We start from the raw sequence: 21,180 nt of genomic DNA, 5'->3' as shown, positions 1-21,180 counted from the left end.
AATAGTCTTGTAACCAAGTTGGTGTTTTTGGAGGGCCTTGGTACATCGGTTGTATTAGTAGTGGTAAGGTTAGTAGGTTGACTAGTGTGTAAAGAGTTTGTGGTGCCTTGGGAATAGGTAGTGGTAGGGCTGAGAGTTTGTAAAGGTGGTGAAATATTGTTTTGGCTTGTGGTGGTGTTGGGTGTAGATGTGGAGCTAGTGGAGGTAGTACACCGAGTCAAGGAATTTATGGAGGGAAAAGTATCAACAAATGAGTAGTCAATGTCACCACCTACTTCTTGTGAGTTGTCATGGGTGACTTTAGTCCACTGCCATTTAACTTCTTCAAGGAATTCAAGATCATGTTTACTTTTAACAAAGAATTTGTTGGAAAGTGGATCATAAAGTTTATATCCCATTACCTGGTTATGTGTGCCCAATAAATATGTATTTTTCAGATCCGTGGTCCAATTTCTTTCTTTGTTGAGAAGGGGTTAACCCATAACATACACAACCAAATGTCCTCATGTGATGAACAGTTGGTTTTCTTCCACACCATGCATGCAAGGGAGTTTGTTTGAAAAGAGCTTTTGTTGGTGACCTGTTCATTGTATAAATAGCATTGGCAATAGCCTCAGCCCAAAAGCAATTTGGAAGCTCTTTTTCACGCAGTAAACTTCGCACCAACCCCATTATGGTTCGGTTTTTACGTTCACTAACCCCATTGTGTTGTGGGGTATAAGGTGCCGTAAGTTCTCGTTTGATACCTGCATAGCTACAATAGGAATCAAATTCATGAGAGCAATATTCTCCCTCGCGGTCAGACCTAAGATTCTTGATATAATACCCACTTTCTCGTTCAACCATAGCTTTGAAAATCTTGAACTTAGAAAACACTTCGGTTTTGTTGGATAGAAAATAAACCCAACACATACGTGTATAATCATTAACAAAGAGCAGATAATACCAGCTGTTACCTAAGCTTGAGACTTGCATGGGACCACATACGTCGGTATGGACCAACTCTAACTTTTGTTTGGCACGCCAAGGTAGAGGTGAATGAGGTCTTTGCTTGTTTACCCACAATACATGCTTCACACTTGACTGCAGTGCTTATTTTTGGCAATCCCACCACCATTTGAGAGTCATGCAATTGTTTAAGGCCATCAAAATGAAGGTGGCCAAATCTAAGATGCCATTTCATGACCTCAGTCTCATGTTTAGTGTGTTGATTTTGTAACAGTTGCTAAACGTGTGGTGGTGTTTAAAATAAACATGTTATTGCTTGCCACCCCAACCTCCATGAGTTTCCTTCCTATTTCTTTACTTTGTATCATGCATTTCCCATTATCGAATATAACAACATAGCCTTTTTTCATCATTTGACCTAACACTCAAAAGGTTATATTCCAGTTTTGGGGCGTAATATACATCATCCAAGAGTTTGAATGATGTAGGACTAATATAAATTTTAACTGTTCCTTTCCCCCAAAACATTTAATTTTTTTTTGTCACCAAGAATAACATCCAAAGTGAATGTTTCATCAAGGGTAACAAAACTGGTTTTTGAGCCGGTCATATGATTGGAACACCCTGAGTCTATGAACCAGAGATGGGTAGAGTTACCTGAATTAGTGGCTGAAGCCATTAATGACAGTGCTTTTGGTTCAGTTATGGTGGCCATTAGCAGGTGTTCTGGTTCACTTTCAGCGGTTGTGTCATTGGGTTCTTCATTTTCGGCAACATTTACTTGAGCATCCTCATTGTACCAACAATCCTTTTGAAGATGGCCAAATTTTTTACAGGTAAAACACTGAGGGACTTTGCTTCTTTCTAACCCGGTTCTACCACGACCTCTGCCTCTGACCATTGGCCAGCGCCTCGACCCCGACCACGAGTTGGTTTGTTGTTTTCTTGGAACACTTGCAAAGCTTTTTCATCTTGCCTTTCATTTGGTTTTGTGGGACTAGTGATCATTCTTCCATGCATCCTTTCTTCTTGGGATTGAAGCATCCCCATTAGTTTCACAGGAGTGATTGTGGACAAGTCCTCGATTGAGGGAATCACGTAGTCAAATTTTGTGGATAGGCTTTGAAAGGATTTTTTCAACTACCTTCAGATCAGAGATTTCCTCTCCATATGAGCGTTGTTGGCGAACACACAAGAGAAGTACTCCCCAACCGCTTCATCTTCCTTCATGATGAAATTCTCGTCGGAGACTTTGGAGTTTGACACTCTGAACTTGAAATTCCATACGTAGAGTATCCCACGTATCTTTTGCAGAGTCGGCAGCAGCAATTCGTGAAAACAGTTGATCATGTACCCCACGTTGGATAATGGACATTGCCATAGCATCTTTCTTCTTTATTTCTCGAAGCTGGTCCGGTGTATCGGCTGTAGCAGTGATCCCAAGATAGACGACATCCCATAACTCGCATGAGCGAAGGATGGTCTTCATCCTGAGACTCCAGCGTTCGTACCCATCGCCTTTGAAGGTGGGTACAACAGGGGCTGTGATGTTACCGAGAGAAGGGTTAGAAAGACCAAGAGATTGCATGTATAATTTACATGTAAAAATACACTTATACATAATACACTAACACAAATATGTTTATAATCTTTTTTTTCAAAGGCAAATGCTATATTTCTTTTCTTCTTTTTCTTTTTTAACAGCAAATGTTATACTTCTAAACTCCAGCCAGGTTTGAATCTATGGTCTCTTCTCTAAGAACACAATTTGTTTAAAAATTTAAACCAAATTCCATGATCATCATTGTTGGATTTGATTTCGAAAACATCAATTACAAGATTCTGAGTATTTGAGTGACTTTTTTTAAGAAAATGATTATTTTGAAACAACTCAGGTTAACAAAACAAATTGTTAACAAAACAAATGAGACATCGGTTGGTATAAATGCTTCAAATTATAGAAAGAACAAAGAACAATGACAAAGAACTCTCGTAGGTTTTTTTATATTGATAAACTCACTGATGTAAATGAAGTACATGGAAGCCCTATAAATACTTAAAGAAATCCTAGAAATACTCAACAGAAAGTAGACTGACTCAAATGCCGTTAAATACTTATTCAAATAAACTCAAAAGAGAAAATTAGATAATAGGGCATGTGGATGACTGAGCAACAGTGAGAAGAGAGAGTTCATGCAACAACAAACTTTGAATTATTCTTCCACAACATCTTATTTACTCCTCTATAACCAATTGACAAAACTTAACCTAATCTTCAAAAAATGACAAAAAATCAATTTCAATATTGGTTCCCCCCAAGCATCAGTTTGAAATTTGGAAAAAATTTAACGTCGTTAATTTTTTTTTTCTTAACAAAGGACTAATGGGAGTAGATTCTTAAAATTTTGGACCACTAGTGAGAATAAATTTAGTTGAGATTATTATCGGCCAATAATATATAGCTGAGATTATTAAAATCCAATTTGCCCAAATTGTTTATGCCTTGTTTAAAACTGGAGTATTTTAAAATTTTATTTGAACTATTTATGTTTATAAATTTATATCCAACTTTTCTATTAAATTTAACTCTTTAATTTTTATTTTTTAATAGTTTGTACGTGTAACATAGTATGAAGAATATTGTCATATATATATTTTTATGTATATATTTTAATACAGGGTAAAATTAAAATATAAAGGGAGACAAAAATAAGAAGTGTGAGAATGATTTGTGATCATACAAAAATCCCCTAAAAAAACTCAAAAAAAAAACAAATAAAAAATCATAACTCAATATATAAATAAAAACGAAAAAAATTAAAAAAAAAACAAAATGTTTCCTCCGTCACTCCGTTTAAAAAAACGAAAAGACACAATGCCGAAAATGAACAAACAACATAATCATATACAAAAAAATGACACAATAGATCGCAAAATAACGCAATGCCGAACAAAATATAACACAATGTTCAGTAATATAACATCATATCAAGAAAAAAAAGACATAATGTCAAGAAAAACAAAAACACAATCAATGACGAAAGTAAACACAAAACACAATGATCTTTTACACTCAACATTGTGTCTTTTTTTTTCTAGAACGAGGAAGATGGTGAACATTTTTAGGTTTTTACACCTTTCGATTTTTATTAAAATTTAAGTTACGATTTATTATTTTTTTTGAGATGTTTTTTTTGTTATAAATCATTCTCATCTTTCTTTTTTTATCTCTCTTTGTAAATTAACTTGAACCTTTTAATATATGTTGCCATAATCATAAGTATAATTATTATAAATTTGTGCGGTAATCTAGTTCCATGCAAGTCGGAAAGAATAAGGTTTGAGTTTTTAAATAAAACATGCAAGTCGGAGAGAATAAGGTTTTAGTTTTTAAATAAAAGTATCTAGAAACTTAATAAACAAGACACACAAACAACCTGGTAGGACTCTTGTTCACCAAGGCTTATTGTATCCCAAAACATTCTTTTAGCTTGTCTTAATGCACACGAATCTCATGTCATTATTCAAAATCCTCAACCAAGACATGGAACATGAATCCGATGGTATCACTGATAATATCATAAGGTATGCTTCTTTTTTTTCGCTTAGAAATTCAATGGTAGTTTGTGGTAATTAGGGCCAGGGTTGCAAGTTTTGCCGGTAAGGGGAGGATTCAGAGTGTTGGTTGTTCAAAAAACAAAAAAAAGGCTCCTAGGCTGCCAATTTTTTAGTGGTAGGGCTGTCACTTTTACCTAAAACCCAACCCGAAAAACCCCGTACCCGAACCCAAACTGAAAAACCCGAACCAGAGAAAAGAATAACCCGAACCCGAACCGAAGCAATTCGGGTTGGTTTTCGGGTTTGATTTATAAGTTTCGGGTCAACCCGAAAAACCTGAATAAACTTTTAGTTTTGAAATCAAATATATTTTTAGGTGTAATAGTTTAGTCTTAGCCATTAAAGTTATCAGAATCTGACCCTAATCGATTGTTGTCATTCCAACTATTATGGATCGATTGTTTATTGTGAATTTCCGTTTTCTGTTTATTACTAATAGCAACCGTAATCGAACAATCAAATCACGTGCGATTGGAGAAGATTATGGTTCGAGTTAGTTACTTAGTTTTATTTTTCTTTTGAATTGTTTTATCAAGTTATATTGGTTTATTATTTGATTATTTGCGTTACGAGTAAAGAATAATATGTTGTTTTAATTTAGCATTGAAGTTTTTAAATTTTTTTTTTGTTTTTTGTTTTGTTTTCTAGTATACTTGAAACCCGATTAACCTAACCCAAAAAAACCCGAACCCGAATTACCCATGAGAGATTTGGGTTGGGTTTCGGGTTAAGATTTAAAACTTTGAATCCGAAAAACCCGAAACCCGAAAAACGAACCCGAAGAACACCCCTATTTAGTGGTCACTAAGAAACCGCTTTAGGTTTTTGATCCTGATTTGGTAACAATTATATTTGCAGGTCAGAGATTAATGAAGACCACATAAGTAAATTACCAAATGATGTTCTTAGGCAAATTCTTTCACTTCACCCTTTGAATTCTGGATCAAAAGCTGTAGCTCTCCTTAGAAGGTTATTGAAAGAAACATCGATAATAACAGTCAAAACCGAAGATATTGAATCTGCAATTGGTGATATTCTTGTTAAGTTTGATGAAAAAAAACCTATGAAAAATCCCACAAAATTTGAATTTCATCTCAGTAATGATTTGATCATGACCGCGTCACTTGGGTTGAACCAAAAGTTGCATCTTGATTTTTCCAAAGGTCATGATCAGGAGGAAATACCAACACCATTTTGGTTGGATATTTTATTAAACACCATGGATTTCGCTCTTTCTTTGTCATATTCATTGTCTGTCAAGACCCTTAAATTAACTTCGGTAAACTATCTAACTGTCAAGACCCTTAAATTAACTTCGGTAAACTATCTAAGTTGCGACTTTGTTTCTTCGTTGATCAGCAAGTTTCGGTACGTTGAGAGCTTGATCATTGAGAAATGCGAGGGACCGTGGGCTTTGTCAGTTGAAGGTCTTGCTAACCTTAAGAGTTTAAGAGTCCTAGATTGTGATGATATTGAGTTAGTGTTTTTGAAAGCGTGGGAGCTCGATTCTCTTTGGTATAGCGGACCTTTATGTCGGTTTTGTTTGGAAAGTACAATGCACTTGAGAGATGTCAAGTTGGATATCAAGGGTCCAGGGATTAGTGATTACCACTTGAGCTGTATGCTCTATAATCCGTTGTTGCGTGCCATTCGAGATGTTAGCGTGCTTACACTTCATGGATGGATGGTTAAGGTAAAATTATTAAGGATTCCAAGCTTAACATAGACTTGTAAATTGTTTAAACCAAATCAATGTGCTTAATATTTTCTTGTAGGACATCTTTGCACCATTGTTGTCATCAAAACAAGATTTCAATTTTAGCCAGCTTGAGGATTTGTGGTGGATTGATAGTTGTATGGAAGATGATAACATTAATTGTTTATTTGGTTTCTTAAACTTTTGCACATCTCTTAAGAGGATGTTCATTAGTGTAAGTTCCATTCCTTTTATTCTCATTTGCACTTGCTTCTTTTAACTTTGTGTATATATATAGCGTTTGGATCAAAAACAAATTAATTAACGTGCTAACTGTGAGAATCAAGTAATGCAATTATATATCCAACATAGTGTAGTTATAGTGTAGTGTAACTACAACATCGATAGTTTAATTACATAATTACACTACTTATATATATAATTAAACTACTTGATTCTCATAGTTAACACACTAATTTAATTTGTACGATAGCTTTCCTCTGTATATATCTGAACTATGTACATGTATATGCAGATTGACAAGCGAAGCTACTTGAGTCCATCTGAACTTTTGAGCCCCACCAAGGTCCAAAAAGGGCGATTGCGCCACCTCAAAGTGGTGAAAATGGAAGGATTTGAGAAGGAAGAAGACATCATCGGGTTCAAGGAGCACTTGATGCAAGTTTTTAACGTTGAACCTCGAATCGTAGAGGTTAGAAAGGGGATGCAGGGCAGGTATTTGTTAAGATTCCCCAAACGCCAAGCTATTAATAAAAAAGCACAATCAAATAAGTTGAAGTTTTGCTATAAGTTTGTGGAAGAAGTTGAAGACAACACAGGTTTATGCTCTAAGCATCCTCATATGCCATAAGAAACCATCTTTTACATTGTTATATTTGATTAAGTTTGTAAATGTAACTATGGACAATTGTTGATACTGATTAATTCGAGTACTTGAGTTTATTGATTCTTATACTACATCCTCATGAAATGCCATAAGAATCCGTCTTAATACCGAGTTTTGTTTCAGGGTTTGGAAAAAAAAGATAAGAAAAATTTTCATTTTTTGTTCTTGAGTTTTTTTAAAAGAAAGAGAATGAAAAGAAAATCTATGGTTTTTTTTTTCTCCAAAACTTTTCAGCCAAAATAATATGGCCTAATTGTAAAGGAAAAATTATAGCTAATTATAGCAGTACTAATTTACCTTATCTCAATGTGACATTGTAGTTGTTGCTACAAAAACATAATTGTAAAGTTACAATTTTTTTCATATCTTTTTCTTCTGATCTAACTCAAGAATGTAATTAACACTTTCTTTTCTTTTATTTTATTTTAACTCGAGAATGTTATTAAGTATATAGTTTCTTTTCTTTTCTTCCACTATCCAATCTTATTATTTCTTTTCTTTGTATTTTAAACCCGAGAATGTAATGTTAGTGCATGGTTAGTAAATTTTTATTTTAATTTGTTACATAATTATTTTAAAACAACTCAGGTTAATGAAACATGATTAGCAAAGTTCACACTACAAATTATTAACAAAACAAACAAGACATCTTATTTAATCCTCTATAACCAATTAAAAAAACCTTAATCTAATCCAAAAATAGCAAAAATCAATTTCACTACATGTTCTTCATAATAATAACTGAAACATGAAAACAAATGATCAATAATCCGTCACAGGAATCGTATCAGTTTCACCTATGAAGATATTGTCATATATAAGGGCTGCAATAGTGGCTCCAAGAAACGGACCGATCCAATAGACCCAATGATGGTCCCATGTCCCGCTCACCGCGGCTGGACCAAAGCAGACCGCTGGGTTCATTGACGCACCATCGAATGCACCACCAACTAAAATGTTGGCACCCACAATCAAACCGATTGCCAAAGGTGCTAGAATTCCGATATTACCCTTCTTCGGATCCACTGCGGTGGCGTACACAGTGTATACTAGGCCGAATGTCATCATTATCTCGAATATGAGTGCGTTTCCAACGGTAACATCAGTCGATAACCCAAACGCCGTTGTTTCCTAAGATTCATATTCATTTTTCTATATTAGTCTTTTTTTAAGGTGTGAAATTATTTATGTTTGTCACTATTAAACAAAAGAGTATCACTGACAGGTTCCGACAACAAAGTCAACCGGTAAGCGGTAATTATTTAAGCAAATGAGATTACCAAATCCCATATTTCCAACGAGCATTTACCCAATGTTTTAAAATCTAGTATTTTACTTGTACTGGATTGGGCTAAAACATGGTACAATCGGCTGAACCGGGTTATATCGGGAGGTTCAATTAGTTGAATATGTTACCTTATAATTTTCTATAAATGTAACTTCAATCAAAAATTAACCCAAAACTAAATGGTTCCTATAACAAAAAATAATCGAAAAGTTAATCATATAAAAAAATAATGCAAAAGCACTCGATTTTTAAAAAATAGTCCTAAAGTTTACACGTTTGAATGTTGATTGTTGGGTTAAAAGTAATTTTGAAAAAATATAGGCCGCAAATATCAAAAATTTCTTGGGCTTAAAACCGGTTTGCCGGTAAAAACCGGTATTTTAGACAAACCGCCAGTACGATGTTCTAGCAAACCGGTCAAAATACCAGACTCAAAACACCAGCCTACTGTGTGAAATCTGGTTCAACCGGCCGGTATGAACCGGTTTTTAAAGCACGACATTCACCATTTGAATTTTCATCAGTAACCACTTTTACAGACAGATAAGACCATTAGTGATACTCATTTGTTTGGTTGTGTGTCTGACAGATCTTACCATCCCGCCAGTAGCATACTGGAGGAGCAAGCATGCAACAAGGGACCCGGTTAACTGACCGATCCAATACACAACGGCGCTAAAGAACGATATATTGCCACCTACAAACGAGGCAAACGTGACAGCTGGATTTACATGACCACCCGAAACATTAGCACTGACCGACACCGCCACAAACAACGCGAACGCATGGCTTATTGCCGCCGCCACCAGTCCCGTCGGATTGTTTGGTGCACCATACGTCAGTTTACCTTATTCCATAACAAATTAACAAGCATGCATGTTAAATTATTAATTAAAAAAACAATAACAAGATGGGAGATCAATGTGTTATTATAACATACTGTAAGCCATGCCGGAGCCTTGACCTGCGAATACGAAAATGAGGGTTGAAATGAATTCGGCTAAGCCGGCTTTGAGTGTATCGGGGTGGTTGGCCTCAGCCGGAGATCCGATGGTAATTCGGTAAAGAGGCATGTTGTTGGGAGGTTAATATGGTGCTGGGAAATAATAAGTTTTGATATATAGGTGAGTGAATGAGTAGGGTGTTTGTTTATAAATGCAGACATAACGGTAGAAGAACCGGTATTACAGGTGGCCGATAAATTAGTAAGTCCGGTTAACAAGCGGCTCAATGGGGTCAAATAATTAAGAACCGTGTGTGGTGATATAAAATGCTTTTAAATTTTACTATAATTGTTGACATCATTTTTTTAATATGATTTTTTGTGTCAAAGAGAATTTATAATGTTATTCCAGCTCTGTATAATAGTTTGGGGACAGATACAAGTTTATCTGTTTATTTATACATGGGTAGTTTAGTACTCCCTTCGTCCCGATCAAAGTGTCTTAATTTGAAAAACAAAGTTAAGGTAGATTACATTGTTGTTGTTTTTTTATTTACCATTTGACAATAATGCCATTGGAAGTTAGATCAATTAATATTGTTTATTAATGTTAGTTGTGTGTTTAAGAGTAACTTGAAAATTGGCTAATAAATTTTGAAAATGGACATTTGTAATGAGACAAATAAAAAAGAAAATATAGACACTTTTAATGGAACAAAGGAGTAATATATATTGTATTACTTTATGTATAATGCGTTATTGTTGTAAATTCATTATGTGAAATTATAACTAAAAGTAGCATATTAAATTATCGTTGCTGAAAAAAGCGAGTAAACTTATCGAACCACAAGCTAGTTTGAGCAAAGGTGAGTCGTATACAGAGCTTGGCTACTGGCTCGATTGAAAACATTAAACTTGTTCACTTTATTGTGGGTTCAAGCCAAGTTGACTACGGCTCATACATTCTATCACTCCCAGTAAGGCGGTAATCACCAACTGATTGAACTAGCAAGATTCAATTGCCTCCAAAACAATATCCATTTGTTATTTGCATTAACAATGTTTCAACATATTTCATTATAGCAGCTCTATGAGATATAAGAATAGTCGATTTAGTCGAATATTATTGTATCAAGAGTCCCTTGAACAGCACGCTCGATGAATGAGCTCTTTTGGCCTTGTTTTAGCATAAGTAAGTAGTATTGCACCTTAATTGTCTCACATTGTCATAGAATAAAGCATTACTATAGCTTTGAGCCTTTGAGGTCTCACAAGTTTTAAATACATAGGCAAAATAGACCTCTCCCCTAGAACTCACATGTATGTACATTGATTGGTTGATGATATTGGTTGATGATACTTTATACCTTAACTTTCCCTACTAAAGTTTTACTTGTGTTACTGTGTAAGAGCATTGTTATTAATTTCTTGAAAACAAAACGTTCCACAAACTCAGATAGCACCCAAATCTTTTAAAGGACTAAAATTTTATATAGATATAAAAAAAACTTAGTCATGTATTATCCACTAAATGACATGTTTACTATGCTAACCATAACGCTTAGTGATTGTCCTGTGTTATGGATGTCAAAGTCGCAAGCAACAAACCATGTGAACAGAAAAGCCCATTCAACGATGGTTACGACCCAATGTAATCAAAACTAGAAAAGATACAGTAAAAACACCCAAAGTAACAAAAACACTCAATAAGCAACGTAGAATCCAAGTTGAAAGTAATGGCATGAAACTTGAAGTACAACTGATTAAAACAAAACTAACAAAACTGCAACAATGAGCATACATCTCAACTTTAAAACAAAATAACATTTTACCTTAGATTATACCAATCTTGTTTGCAACATCCAAAGCATCATAGTCTGGTGTTAACCGAACATAAGCCTTCTTTGTTCCATCAGGTCTGCATTACAAAAACACCAACCAAAAACAAGATCAACACTCAACAATAACTTTTTAACCAATTAACTTATAAAAAAAAGGGTCAACTTAATATGATAACAATACCTGATCAAAGTGTTGACCTTCTTGGTCTGAATGTCATACATCTTCTTAACAGCAGCCTTGATCTTCTTCTTGTCAGCCCGGATGTCAACAATGAAAACCAAAGTATTATTATCTTCAATCTTCTTCATTGCAGATTCTGTAGTCAACGGGTACTTGAGAATCTGATAATGGTCAAGCTTGTTCCTTGGTGGAGCACTGATGCGCTGGTACTTTGGGTTTCTATCAGTCTTCAATGTTTTGGGGCGGTGGAAGGTAACCTTGGTGCGGATCTTCTTCGCCTTCTTTTTGAAGGTTGATCCGGTTTTCACAGCCTTCGCTGTCTTCAAAGCCTGAGCTTTTGCATCACCTTTCTTTGCCACATCAGCTATAACAAGAATCAAACACACCAACAATAAATTAAATCAAAATCATAACATATAAAACACAACCAATTACGTCTCGAATTCAATCCAAAAACATACATATCAAGCAAACAAAAGCAAACCATTCATTATCCAACAAAAAGTGATATTTTGCAACTAAAAAGCATCAGATTAATGATAACTGTAGTTGTCAAGAGCGAATAGCGGTAAATAGCGATGGGTCACCTATATGCTACGTAGCGAATAGCGATAAATAGCAACCGCTAATTCATATTTAGCGATAAAGAAGTAGAAAATTTTTAAGCAAATAATTAGAGTTTATATTTACAAAATAAGCTTTTACAGTGGAGCCTGTGGAAAGTGCAACTGTTTGGTCGACAAACAAGCTTAAAAAATATGTTTCTACAACTTTTTATATTAAAAAATAAAATAAAAATAAAAATACGCTTAATGACCGATATTTAGTATAAAGCATCTTATAGTTGCATCGCTACATAGCATGATATAGCGCCCACTATCACCGCTATTGACAACTATGATGATAACTAAAGCTCTGCTAGCTGAATGTAAAATCAGGTATAACAAGAATCAAAAAGCAGCAAACAAAAAATGTATTTAAAATTTAAAACACAAAATATGCTAGTCAACTTACTAATGATGTCAAATTCAATTTAAAAATAATAATTTCTAGTTATTACTAATAAAATGAGAGTAAAACACTCATAATAAAAACTAACTCAACAATACGAAAATATACAACTTTAGCCTAGACTAATAATATCCAAACATAATAGATAAATATTTTCTAGCTCAAAACTATCAAACTAATGGCAGAAGAACATAACTGTAACATAAATTGAGCATAATAAAGGTTACAAATGAATAATAAGCTATTAGAAATAAGCAGAAAATACTAACCTTTAGGCGCCATTGATAACTCAACCTACTCCAATCGATTAACTGATAATCATGAAATATGTTCGATTAATACAATTGAAAGTATAGATCTGAAGTTATGAGGATACACTAATCGACCCGGTAGATAAGATTGTTTGTGTAATTCGAAACCCTAATTAATTAAGCAGAAAGCGTACCCTGTAATGTGGAAATGAGGAAAGAGTTGACGCAGGAGCGAACTAGGGTTTCGAGTTATAATATTGGGATACATATAAGATGGGTCAGAGCAAGTATTATTTGGACGGGCCAAATAAGGGCCAACACTGGGCCTAAATAGTTTTAGACTACCCAGATTCCAATCCACATTAGAGGGGTATAAATTGGGATTTTTCTAATACCCGGTTTTAGGTATGAAACTAGTCTCGGGTATTAAAAAATCGGGTAGGGTAAAGGTGCACAGATCGGGTCTTTCAAATACCTGGGTTCAGGTATGGAACCAGGTTCGGGTATGACCGGGTATTGGAAAATCGGGTATTTGCAATACCCGGGTAGGGTTCGTGTCCGGGTATTGTCTCTAAAAACCATACCCTATGTATCGGGTTCGGATTGGGTATATAACATGGTATTTGAAAACCGGGTATTTGAATACCCTATTTCCAGGTATTGAAAAAACCCAATTTTTGGGTTTTTTCATGTATTTTTTGGATATATATTTGATTTTTTAAGGCGTTGCACCTTTTAGGATTATTTTTTCAGGTATTTTTCGAGTAATAATCGGGTATTTGTAAAATGTGTTTCGGGTATGGAATCGGTTCGGGTTTTCGGGTATTACTAGGTACAAATCGGGTCCGGTTTCGGGTACGGGTACGGGTTTTGGTACTGAAATGCATACCCTATCTGTACCCTACAAGTAGGGTTGGGTACGAGTTCAGGTATTAAAAACCCGGGTAAAAAAAACGGTTCCAAGAAACCTTGCACTTAGTAATATTGGAACAACTCTTCCGGATCTTGATCTAGGCGATTTTACTGATAAGGAGACTGCCCCCAAGAAACCTCAACAAACCTTGGCGAGTGCTCTTTATGGTAAACACGTACATGATTTGGAGGAGCGATTCGATATGACTTTGAGACAAAAGGTTGTTTTTACTTGTCTCAAGGGGGCTCATGCCCAAGATTTTTTGACTGTTGTGTCCATTGAAGGTCTTGGGCAACGAATGTCGGCAGTTGAATACAGAGTCATCCTTAAATACCGGCTCATGATTCCTATTTTCCCTCTAGACGAATCATGCCCCATTTGTAAAAAAAACCTGTTTGGATAAATTTGGTGAGCATGCCCTCCACTGTAAGGAATTGCCGGGGTTCAAGTATCATCACAGCTGGGTTAGATATGTCTTATGGGATGTGCTTAGGCGTGCCGGGATCTCAGCCAAAAAAGAGGCACCTGTTAACTTTCTGACTGATCCGAGAGAGGGAAGATCTACACTACGTCCTGCAGACGTTCTTGTGTTTGGATGGGCAGTGGGTAAGCATGCATGTGTCGACCTCACTGGGGGGGGGGGTCCCCATTGGTGGGGCTGAGAGAAAGTGGTTTCGTTCCGAGACAGACGGTTTTGAGGGCGGAATCTAGGAAGGTTGTTAAGCATGAGGCAACGTGTTTGGAGAATCAGCACGTATTCATTCCATTTGCCTTTGACACATTTGGATCCCTAGCTCCCGAGGCGGTTCGTTTCTTGGAACGGGTGCAGAAGGTGGTCCACAGTGACTCGCATAGCCTGAGGAACCAAGGATTTATATTTAGTAGAATAGGCTTTACGATCCAAAAGGGGATAGCGGCGCAACTTGTTGCTCACTTACCCATTATCCAGATGTAGTTTGGTTTGTGTTAATGTTAATTAATTGTTAATGATACATTTAGGCATAAAAATTTCGGTTGCACTATTTATTAAATTATTATAATTATAAATTACTTAGCATATAACATACTGAAGAGGTAGGTCCCCGCAAAGCCCAGTTGGACCCGCAAGACACACCTTGAAGAGGTACGTCTGCGCAAAGACCAGCTGGTTCCGCAGAACCCACCATGCTCAGTAAGAAGACCTTACACGCAGTAAGCCAGCTGTTCCCGCAGGAAAGCCTCCCTTGGTACAGTACCCTACCTGTTCCAGCAGCTATGGGTACAAGCCAAGAAGGAAGGCTACCCGCACTAACAGTAAGGCTACACGCATAAGGCACTAACTCTTATACTTCAGTAATGTCACCTGAAGAAAGAATGAGCAGGGCGGGAATATTCCCGCCCAAAAGAGCCAGTCCGTACACTTCTGGAAGATCTTTTGTACTATACCTGCTAAGGTATGGACAAAATAGACAAGATCTGACCAAAGCAGCCCATGAATCAATCACAGGGTGACAGCTCACCGACAATAGTACGAGAAGCACGCTCCAGTACAAAATGTCACTATCAGCCGCTGCCTACCCACCAACTCCCATCGTGGCACGTACATAGCCCGTAGTTGGTGGAAAAGGAATATTATACAGCTAGCCGTACCTGCTTGGAAACCTACCTTCGGCTATAAATACTTCAACACCTTGGAACAGTATCATCATCTCATATTATCTTATCTTCTCTCTTGCTATTTCTCTCAATATACACTTATATTCAGAGCAATCTAGTCTGATTCTCATGCCGGAGGGTGGTCACAAGGAGGAACCCCCCTTCTCAGTGACGAGCTCACGGTGTCTGTTTTACAGGTCGAGAAGAATAACCATCTTTGCCGGACCTAACCCTCGTGGGAAACATCTACTTAACCCTAAGATTATCCGTAATCTGCCGGGGTCATCTAGTGTTTCTTCATTGGCGTCATCCGTGCATTAAGCTAGAACTAATTCTCTCAGTTTTTTCAAACTTCTGGGAAGATGGTTAAGGTTACTCAGATGCCAAGGCCACCGAGTGACCAAGAAACTCCGGTAACCACAACCCCAGCCATTGGGGGGAACACCGGTGAATACACGATTTTTACGAACACTACCTCGGCTACCCAAGCGGGGCAAGTGCAGTAAACAATCCTCCCCTGGGATTCATTGATACCCAGGTGGAGAAGCAACAGACGAGGCTTCCCCGCCAAACACTAGATCAAGTTAAGGCCTGGGCGGAAGCACGTCAGAAAGAATTCCAAGCTGAGTTGGATGAACGTTTACGTTCACTCCAACAGGCCAATGACGAATTCGGAAGCACTCGACAACAGCTCAACATGAGCAATGATTGCGAATATTCGGATGATGATTGGGAAGAATCTGACAGTGACGCAAACCCTCGTCATAAGGCGAAAGGGAAGCGTAAAGAAGTAGACTTCCGCTCGAAAAGAAATTTTGGAGAAACTTTCAAGCCAAAGAGCGCAGGGGGAAACCCACGTGACTTCTCCAAAATTTTCAGACCGACTGTTGCAAATGCGGGAACGTCCAAGTTTGCAAGAGACATTGCGGAAGCAATCGCTCCAAAGAGTGCCAAACAGATGTCCAACATAGGCACTTACGATGGCGTATCAGACCCAGACGATCACTTGAACAGATTTATAGGGGGGGCAACCGTCAGCAATTGGACGGAACCCACATGGTGCTACATGTTCCAGATGACGCTCGTCGGGGCAGCCAGAGCGTGGTTTGATCGTCTACCGGTCCACCACATCTACGATTGGGCAGACTTCCAGCACTAGTTCAGCCAGCACTTCAGTCAACAAAGAAAATATACTAAAGAGCAATGGACGATCCTCAACTGCATCCGAGAGGAAGATGAGTCTTTGCTAGACTTCATCACGCGGTTCAACTCAAAGAAGCTAAGTCTGGGCACTATTAGCGAAGATCTTGTTCGCGCTGCTTTCATCCAGGGCGCTGAAGACCCAGAGCTCATCCGCACCTTGACGGGTAAAGACGGCATGCCATTTACGTGGGATGCCATCATGACGGCGGCTAAACGCTTTGCGGAAACGGAGAAGCAACTGGGTAGAGATCTTCCCCAGAGCACAAACCTCTACACCCAGAAAACAAGAGAAAATAGCGTCCTTACCGCCCGACAAAACAAAAAGAGGAAGCTTGGTATTTGGCAGTCAAGGGTAAACTTTGACACCTCATCCGGCTCTCACCCTCGGTTAGGCGGAAGGGACAACATGCAGTCGAACCGGAATCCCAGATGGACGCCACTCACCAAAAGCGTCACCGAGATATTTGCCACCGAGAGGCTCCCATGGCTAGAGGCTCCAATAATCCGACAGCGTCTAAACGCTAATCAAAGCAAATCCTGTGATTTCCACGGGAAAAAAGGCCACACCACGGAGGAATGCATATCCTTGAAGGACGTCGTCGAAGCATTCGTCAGAGATGGGAAACTCACACACCTCGTGGCGTAATGGTTGCTGAGCAGGCTAACGCGTGTAGAACCCCAGTTGGGGAAAACATGGGTGAAACTGCAACTTCAATGTCGGAGACTACATACTGCGTAACAACGAGGTTCCGAACCAGGCGCATACCGGCCCGAAAGGCTCGATGGCACCGCCATCCCAAGAACTTGGAATGGAGCTCAATTACGCAGATGCCACATGTAGATCAATTCCAAACTTGTAAAGAAAAGGCCTAGAGCCACTTCAAATGAAAATGATTCTCCTTATCACATTGATGTTGATAGCCTTACCTTTATACTTATGAACTGACCACACTGATATGCCGGTATTCACCGCATAAATAAGTGAGGAAGTAAGTCGTTGCGTGTGGAAAGCGGCAAAACCCGCATAAACACAAACGGTAGAAAATTTCTAAAAAGATGAGGAAAACCTTCACGCATGTCAGATATAGGTGAAGTTTGGTCATCCTACTAAGTGAAAGTGACGGTCCTACCCGCACAATCATGATAGAGGAAATTGAACATCAACCTATTATCAATCACGCGTCGAAAGTTTAGCTTATTCAGAACACTTAGAAAATTTCTAAAGAAAAGATGAGGAAAACCTTCACGCAGGTCAGATATAGGTGAAATTTGGTCATCCTACTAAGTGAAAGTGACGGTCCTACCCGCACAATCATGATAGAGGAAACTGAACATTAACCTACTATCAATCGCGCATCGAAAAGTTAACTTATTCGAAACACCTAGAAAATTGCTAAGTTAAACTAAAATATGCATGAGCAAATCATATAATGTTTATAAAGCAAGGCAATTGCAAGTTAAACTAAAATATGCATGCGCAAAACATATAATGTTTACAAGGCAAGGCGCTAATAAAATATTTATATTTACAATAAAAATTCAAACATTACAAGAATGGCTAGGTATCTACCCGCCTACAAAAATACAAATCTATCCTAACGGTTGGAAGGGATCTCAAGGTTCAAGCTTCGGGACCACTCCCTCCAAACCCACTTGAACCCGCACCATCAGTTGGTTGTGGCGGTTCAAGGAAAGCTTTGAGAACAGCTAGCCCGTCATCAGCAGCCGCAATTTCGTTCACCTTCTCTACAACCGGATGCCGGAAGGCAGCATACTGGTTCACAGCTTGGTCGTAGGCAGCTTCAGTGTCTACATCGTGTAAAGGAAAGTTGGAAGGCGGGATGCCCTTCACAGCAAATCCTAGACCAAGCAGGAAACCAGCTTTCTCCCCATTCTCATGAGAAGCGTTGAGGGCTGCACTCATGGCATCGTCATAAGATGTGTTCGCAAAAATCCGATGCACAACCTACAAATATATATATATATATATATATATATATATATATATATATATATATAAACTTTTCTAAGTATAAAGAAAAGCGTAAAGAAATTATGGAGCTACGCGTACCTGCGGCAACGCTTCTCGTAGAAGCCATTCCTTAGTGATCAGAGCTTCTTGGAGGGTAGCTTGAGCTTGATCCCGGGCGCGTTCGGCTTCATTCTTGTTGAGGTTGGCAAGCAACACATCCCTAGCAGCAGCCTCTTCAACGCCTTTGAGCTTGCGCTCAGTGCGATCAAGCATACCCTTCTGATCCAGGAGCTCTTGAAGCTTCTTGACATCTTCTAAAGCCAAAGCATCATGAGCCTGCTGAAGCTTCTCTAGTTTGGCTTTGAGCTCTTCGTTCTCAGTGCGCAGAGGCTCAGCAACGGCTTCAGCTTTGGTGGCCCTCTCGGTCGCATTACGCGCAGTTTTCTTGGCCAACCTAAGCTGTTCGTTAACAGCTTGGGTAGCCTTGGAACGGGCCTCATGCCTGGCCTGAATCTCGACCTCAAGGTCCTTGAAGGCCTTCTCCTTCTCCGCTGCGGTGGCAGCAAGCCTCTTGTTCTCATCCCGCAATGCTCGCGCCTGAGCCACTTCCAGGCCACGCGCAGTCTTTAACTTGTCGTTTTCACGACAAAGTAGCTCGACGCGCGGCTGCATCCGGGCAAGGAGAATTCGGAGCTCATTGGACAGCCTACCCTCCTGGTAGCTGGCCATTGCCTCTCCCAACGCACCGCTCGGAGCGGCATGGCGCGCCCAGTCGATGCAGTCTGCAGCCGTTCAGAGGGTCGTTCCCGGGCGGATATTCCACCGTGGAGCGTACACCTCAATTGAATCCGAAACTGCAAAAACAAAAAACAGTTAGGAAAAAAATGACAAAAATGGATAATAGGCCAAAACAACCCCACGCACCTGTAGGGTCGGTAACAGGCCGGTAGCCGCCAAACCCATCACCCGAGCCTAGAGGATATCCATCCAAAAGGTCAAGGAGATGGGAAGGAGGCAAAGATTGGACCCCCTCATCAACAGAGGTAAGTCCAGGGGTCCCAGCCCCAAACATACCTGAAGAACCGCCATGGACGAAGTAGTCGCCGACACCGGAGGGGGCATGGTAGAAGCCACCGTGGTAGTGACCATCGGAAGTGAACTCACTGGAGATGAACTCACAACCGTGGTCGCCGCTGCAGACGAGCTCGCAGAAAAAGTCACTGCCGGCCCAGTGAAGGATGCGGTGAAGATGGCACTGACGGCCGGCGGAGATGAAGTCATAACTGGAACAGTTGCCTCAACAGTATGGGCAACTGAACCAGCACCGGAAACAGGCGCAGCCGCCTGGGTCATCGTCTCGGATTGGTTGACCAAACCTATCGTCGTGGGTCCTGAACTGCTTCCTCCCGCACCGCTCTGAAAAGCAGATACGTCCACTCCTGCATAAAGAACAAAATATTAAAAACAATGGCGAAAAGAAATGCAGGAAAGGTAAAAAATTATACTTACGGGTTTTCTTAATCTTGAAAGACCTGACGGGCGGAGACGAACCCGATGGAACTGGCCTCTTCACGCCAGTCACCGTCGCAACGCTTGGTTGCTCAGAGGTGACAGCCGTCTCAACCTCCGAGACAATGGTCTCGCTACCACCAAGGTCCCCCGCCGCCTCCTCACTCTCAGTCTCGGAATCCGACTGATTCCCCAGGTCGACGACGAAAGCGACCTTCGCCTTGCCCTTCCCGCCAGCAGCCTTCTTCTTACTCATAAAGGGCCCATCTGCGGATTCCACGTCAGAAGATGACAAAATCAGAGGAATTCCAGCAGAAGTTTGAGCATGAAGAGGACGAGGATTGAAGAACTTATTACCTGGCCGAGTGGCGCTTAGGATCTCATGACCTGCCGGATAGACTTCTACGAACCTATCCACAGTTTGCTCCAAGATGGGCAACTCGTTCTCGTCAAGATCACGAGTACCCAACCGTGCGGGACCACCAGTCTCCCGCGGATACAAGAGCGATTGCAAGTCATTCCCCTCTGAAATAAGAAAAGACAAGTGTTAGTAGAAAAACCCTAAAACAACACAAAAAGTGGGGCATACCGTAAGGAATAGAGCTCAAACCGTATTCAAGGACGATGGGTATTTGCGGCGTCCCAGACCCAGCATCCTTCCACACGCGGCTCATGCCGAGCATCACCATCCCAGACTTCGCGAAGCGATAAACCGGAGTCTGGATCTGGGAGATCTTGGCGAACCATTCCGCCTCCTGGTAATTGGAGGCGTGAAGGTTAGGGAGCGCCTTCCCGTTCTTGAACTTCATCGCGATGGGGACGACGCGAGCGGAGATATAGAAAAACTCCCGCTTCCAAGACCGAAGACTGCGCTTGGTAGCGCAGATTTTCAACCCCTTGATCCGAGTGACCAGGGTATACCAACCCTGGATGCACCTCCAGGAGTAGAAGGTCATCAAGCGGTCGACGCGGGGCTCGATGCCCAGAATACGGCACACCCATTCGAAGTGGCGAACTTTAGCAATCGCCATCGGGTGCACCTCCGTCAAATGCACACCGTGTTTCTCCAAAACACGGTATACGAACTTCGTTAATGGGAATCTAAGATTCCCATATATGAAGAATGAGGCATAAACCCCTATCTTGCCCTTAGGGGCATCATACACCGTCTGGTGGGGCTCCGGAAACTCAGGCTCGTAAGGATCGAGCATGAACTTCTTGACGATATAGTGGTATAAATCGACAGAAAGAGTACACTGGCACT

At 39.7% G+C, this 21,180-nt stretch overlaps 3 protein-coding genes across 3 annotated transcripts; 1 reads left to right on the top strand and 2 right to left on the bottom strand.

Moving 5' to 3' along the window:
• Positions 1-4,492: 4,492 nt before the first annotated feature.
• LOC143610700 (F-box protein At2g39490-like) lies at positions 4,493-7,133 on the top strand. The gene is made up of 4 exons (XM_077085103.1): positions 4,493-4,533; positions 5,425-6,259; positions 6,342-6,497; positions 6,798-7,133. The coding sequence occupies exons 1-4, from the start codon at positions 4,493-4,495 to the stop codon at positions 7,131-7,133; spliced, it is 1,368 nt and encodes a 455-aa protein (XP_076941218.1).
• A 507-nt stretch (positions 7,134-7,640) lies between these two features.
• Positions 7,641-9,743, bottom strand: LOC143610687 (aquaporin TIP1-2-like). Its single transcript, XM_077085094.1, has 3 exons — positions 9,398-9,743; positions 9,054-9,304; positions 7,641-8,300 (listed from the first exon to the last, which is right to left on the bottom strand). The coding sequence occupies exons 1-3, from the start codon at positions 9,528-9,530 to the stop codon at positions 7,932-7,934; spliced, it is 753 nt and encodes a 250-aa protein (XP_076941209.1). The 5' UTR covers positions 9,531-9,743; the 3' UTR covers positions 7,641-7,931.
• A 1,328-nt stretch (positions 9,744-11,071) lies between these two features.
• On the bottom strand, positions 11,072-12,986 carry LOC143610686 (large ribosomal subunit protein uL23-like). Its single transcript, XM_077085093.1, has 4 exons — positions 12,879-12,986; positions 12,703-12,744; positions 11,423-11,786; positions 11,072-11,318 (listed from the first exon to the last, which is right to left on the bottom strand). Exons 2-4 carry the CDS (start codon positions 12,713-12,715, stop codon positions 11,234-11,236), a joined length of 462 nt encoding a protein of 153 aa, XP_076941208.1. The 5' UTR covers positions 12,716-12,744; positions 12,879-12,986; the 3' UTR covers positions 11,072-11,233.
• Positions 12,987-21,180: the final 8,194 nt, after the last annotated feature.

This window comes from Bidens hawaiensis, unplaced genomic scaffold (genome assembly GCF_021521415.1).
Source record: "Bidens hawaiensis isolate Kalapana, Puna unplaced genomic scaffold, B.hawaiensis_p1.1 tig00027557_1, whole genome shotgun sequence".
NCBI lineage: Eukaryota > Viridiplantae > Streptophyta > Magnoliopsida > Asterales > Asteraceae > Bidens > Bidens hawaiensis.
This window is presented reverse-complemented; position numbering and strand designations above follow the sequence as displayed.